The sequence below is a fragment of the Mangifera indica genome, chromosome 2, assembly GCF_011075055.1.
Source record: "Mangifera indica cultivar Alphonso chromosome 2, CATAS_Mindica_2.1, whole genome shotgun sequence".
In the NCBI taxonomy this organism is placed as follows: Eukaryota; Viridiplantae; Streptophyta; class Magnoliopsida; order Sapindales; family Anacardiaceae; genus Mangifera; species Mangifera indica.
This window is the reverse complement of record NC_058138.1, coordinates 1,376,075-1,379,457: the sequence shown is the minus strand read 5'-3', so window position 1 is coordinate 1,379,457 and position 3,383 is coordinate 1,376,075. Positions and strand designations below refer to the sequence as shown.

Genomic DNA, 3,383 nt, shown 5'->3' with positions numbered 1-3,383 from the left:
TTAAAACAATAATATTTTATGTATCAATAAAATTATATGAATTTATTTTAAATATATCAATAAGTTCACATCTGATGTGTGTAATCATGTGATTGAGTGATTTTAAACTAAAGATAAAATAACACTTAATTATATAATGACACACATAAACGTATATCTATTTGTATATTTAAAATAGATACACATAATATTATTCTGTATGTATAAGGTGGTTAAAAATCTATTCAAAATAAGATTATTTGTCATTACCTGATTATATAATTTAAAATTAAAAATAATACAAATAATTAGATCATTCAATTATATGATAACAAATAAATTTATTTATACTCCAAATTATCCACTCAGATACCATTTATATATATATATATATATGATGTAAATGTAATATTACATGAATAAAAGTATAATAAATTTAATTACTTGACAAAAAAAGAGAATTTCACCATCACTCTCTCTCGCAGACCCCATTCTCTTCAATATCGCTCACTGCCTCCAAACCCAAACTGAACTCAGCCGTTTCCGCGCCGTCTGCAGCTCGTTCCGCTTCGCCGTCCTTCTCCCCTCTCCGAAACTTGCTCCCGTTCATTATTACTATGACCCTGGAATCTCCGACCCCCCTTTGCAGCTCATCATTGCCGAATCCACTGTCTATGCCTTGCAACCCCTTTCCCACGAGGCGCCTCCTTGGATAGTCAAAGTTGAAAAATCTAGCCAGGCGAAATCCTGGGTCCACGACCCCTTTTCTCGCCGCCATTTTGAAGAACACGTTCTTGAAATGTTGCCTCAGTCAGTGAACTTGCTGGAATATCGTGTGCAGGAAATGGGTAAAGGCTATAGAATTGACTGGGTTCTGGATGAACATCCGAGACGGTTTAGTGGGTGGAAATATATTTTGTTACAAAAAGTTTGCTGTCTCTGCAGATAATGATGAGTTAGCAGTTATGGTTTTTCTGAATTTGGAATTGATGGTTTGGAGGAGCTGTGATAAGAAATGGGTCAACTTGGGTTTTGGTGATGTTGATGTTCAGGATATTGTTTATTATAAGAAGCAGTTTCATGTGGTGATGTCAAATGGGCATATTTTAAGCGTTAATCCGAAGTCTTTGGAGGTTAGTGAAACTTTGCCTTCATTGTTGATTCGTTTTACTTAAGAAAGATTTGAAAATACATCTACTGAATTGTATTTGTTGAAAATCGCAATAGTACTGATAAAAACTTTGGAAATAAGAGAAATTTCTCTCCAGCTAAGGCTGAGAAAGTGGTTTTGACTTTTGAATTCTATTTTCTATGTGTTTAAGCTAGACGCAGAAGAGCAAGAGTGGATTGAAGTGAAGGATTTGGAGGGTAGAGCATTGTTTCTGTTTGATGGAGGTAGCTTATTTATTTTGTCTAAAGATTTTCCGGCAATAAAACCAAATTGTGTTTATATGGGTGAAACTGGTTTCTTTGTGGTTACATATGATTTCCCCGGGATGTATGCTTCAAGTTTCAACTTCAGTGACGGTAGTAATAAGTGGCTCGTATCATTTCCTGAATCTTCTGAGATTTTTGGGCCTGCACCAGCTTGCCTCTTCCCTGAATGTAAGGTTTTTTCTTTTAAAATTGTATATTGTATAGCACTAGCTGTGTTGAATTCGCAGGAGCGGACTTATGTTTATGGTTCATTCTGTATTTATTTATTGCAATGACATATTAGATTCTTATTTGTTTGACTAGATTGAAGGCTCTTTAACAAGATTATGTAAGCATTGAAAATGCAGATTTAAAAAGCATATCAAAATTGTATGTTAGTTGGATCTGCATGAATTGTTTATGTTTATGGGTTGTTTCATGATTCTAATAGCGATACAGCATTAAATTCTGATTTGTGTAACTAGACTGAGGGCATTTTTAAAAAGATTATGTAAGCACTGGAAATCCTGATTTAAAAGGACATGGTATAATGGAGTATGTATACTGACTCCCTGTACGTAAAATTTCGATGTTCAAGTACTTTTACAGATTTCATTTGTTGTTGCCTTTTCTGAATCAGATATTGATTTGCTTTGCCATGTTATTTATTGTCTCCTTTTGCTAGACCTTCTTTCATGATGCTCTTTTTGTCATAATCCAAGCTTTAGCCCCTTTTGGGTGCAAACTCTTGGATAATCATTCATCCAGGTTGTTCTGTAGTTAAAGTACTCTTACTCTTTGCGGGATCGTCAAGCATGAGATTCAAGCAATATGCTTTTTGAATAGTTGAATGCTTTATGCAGTTTATCTGTTTACTCCGGTTTCAGATAATTAATTTTAGGGAATGGTTTCAAAACTCCATGACCTCTCTTCTCTTGGTCATGATTCATTGTCATAGGGTTCTCTGTTTTTCAATTTCAGTCCTTGATAGTTTCTCTATTTTCATATGTCAAAAACAAATATTTATCTGTAAACTAAGTTTCCTTTTTAACAGTTGATTAATTTGTGCCTTGTGGCAGTTTCTTAAGTTTCTGAGGCTTCAATATGTTCAGCCTTTGGTGTTCATGGCAGCTTCTATGTGTATTTTTTCTCACTTCATAATATACAGTAATATTATATCTTCGTGATGCTCTCAAACTGCACATGGCTTGGCTTATATCAAGCAGAGCTGTGCTTGTAGTTGTTTTGACTTTAAATATGAGGATAATTGATTAATATCTATGTTACGGGATTTTATTATAATTGATCAAATCAAGCTTGAGTCAGTTATTTTTATCTTAAGCTCAAGCCAAGAACTTCCTAACTTAGTGAGCACGAGCTTGAGATTTGTCTAAATATAATCAAGTCAAACTCAAATTAAACGATACTTGGTTTAACTCGATTCAATTGCAGTGCTATGCCCAATGGTTTGAACCCTAATCCAAAAATATAAATGACTCTAGTTCCGTCAACTAAGCATACTTATGGTAACTAGGTATTGTTTAGTTTATTTCATTTACTCTTGTAAGATTGTGGGCAAATCTCATTCGTCTATTTGGCATCACTTAATGCTAGATTTGTGTCATTTGTCTATGCAAGAGTATTATATCTATTGTACATATAAAGTATTTGTTGTTTATTTTGGCTTGAAACTTGCACTGTCACCGTGGGTGCATCAGAACTTGTCTCATTGGTGATTTGTCCTCCTCTTTGTTGATATTATTCATTAATCGACTAAGTCAAGTTTGATCTCAAACTAAGGGCCAAGTGACTATTTCTCACCCAAGTTTAAGTGTGTTCTCAAAGTCACACTCGTGAGGTTTGAAAATTCAAAAGTTTCACTCATTCATTAAAAATCTCAGTTAAAGTTAAGGGTAACACAGTTATTTAATAAAAAACAGAAGTTTTATTACGTTTACCTCCCTTAAGCTGAAAATCTCATAATTCCC

General features: G+C 34.0%; 1 protein-coding gene across 3 annotated transcripts; it reads left to right on the top strand.

Moving 5' to 3' along the window:
* Positions 1-428: 428 nt before the first annotated feature.
* LOC123209439 lies at positions 429-1,804 on the top strand. Of its 3 annotated transcripts, XM_044627503.1 has the most exons (3): positions 429-1,112; positions 1,302-1,374; positions 1,475-1,804. In XM_044627503.1, exons 1-3 carry the CDS (start codon positions 858-860, stop codon positions 1,618-1,620), a joined length of 474 nt encoding a protein of 157 aa, XP_044483438.1. In that variant the 5' UTR covers positions 429-857; the 3' UTR covers positions 1,621-1,804. The 3 variants fall into 3 exon arrangements, 2 of the variants coding, with proteins under 2 accessions (XP_044483438.1, XP_044483437.1); XM_044627502.1 differs by having other exon boundaries at positions 1,302-1,804; XR_006501069.1 differs by having other exon boundaries at positions 1,306-1,804.
* Positions 1,805-3,383: the final 1,579 nt, after the last annotated feature.

Coding starts and splice junctions, on each gene's coding strand:
- LOC123209439 (XM_044627502.1), top strand. CDS start 858: ATGAACATCCGAGACGGTTTAGTGGGTGGAAATATATTTTGTTACAAA. Junction 1,113..1,301: donor TTAATCCGAAGTCTTTGGAG/GTTAGTGAAACT, acceptor TATGTGTTTAAG/CTAGACGCAGAAGAGCAAGA.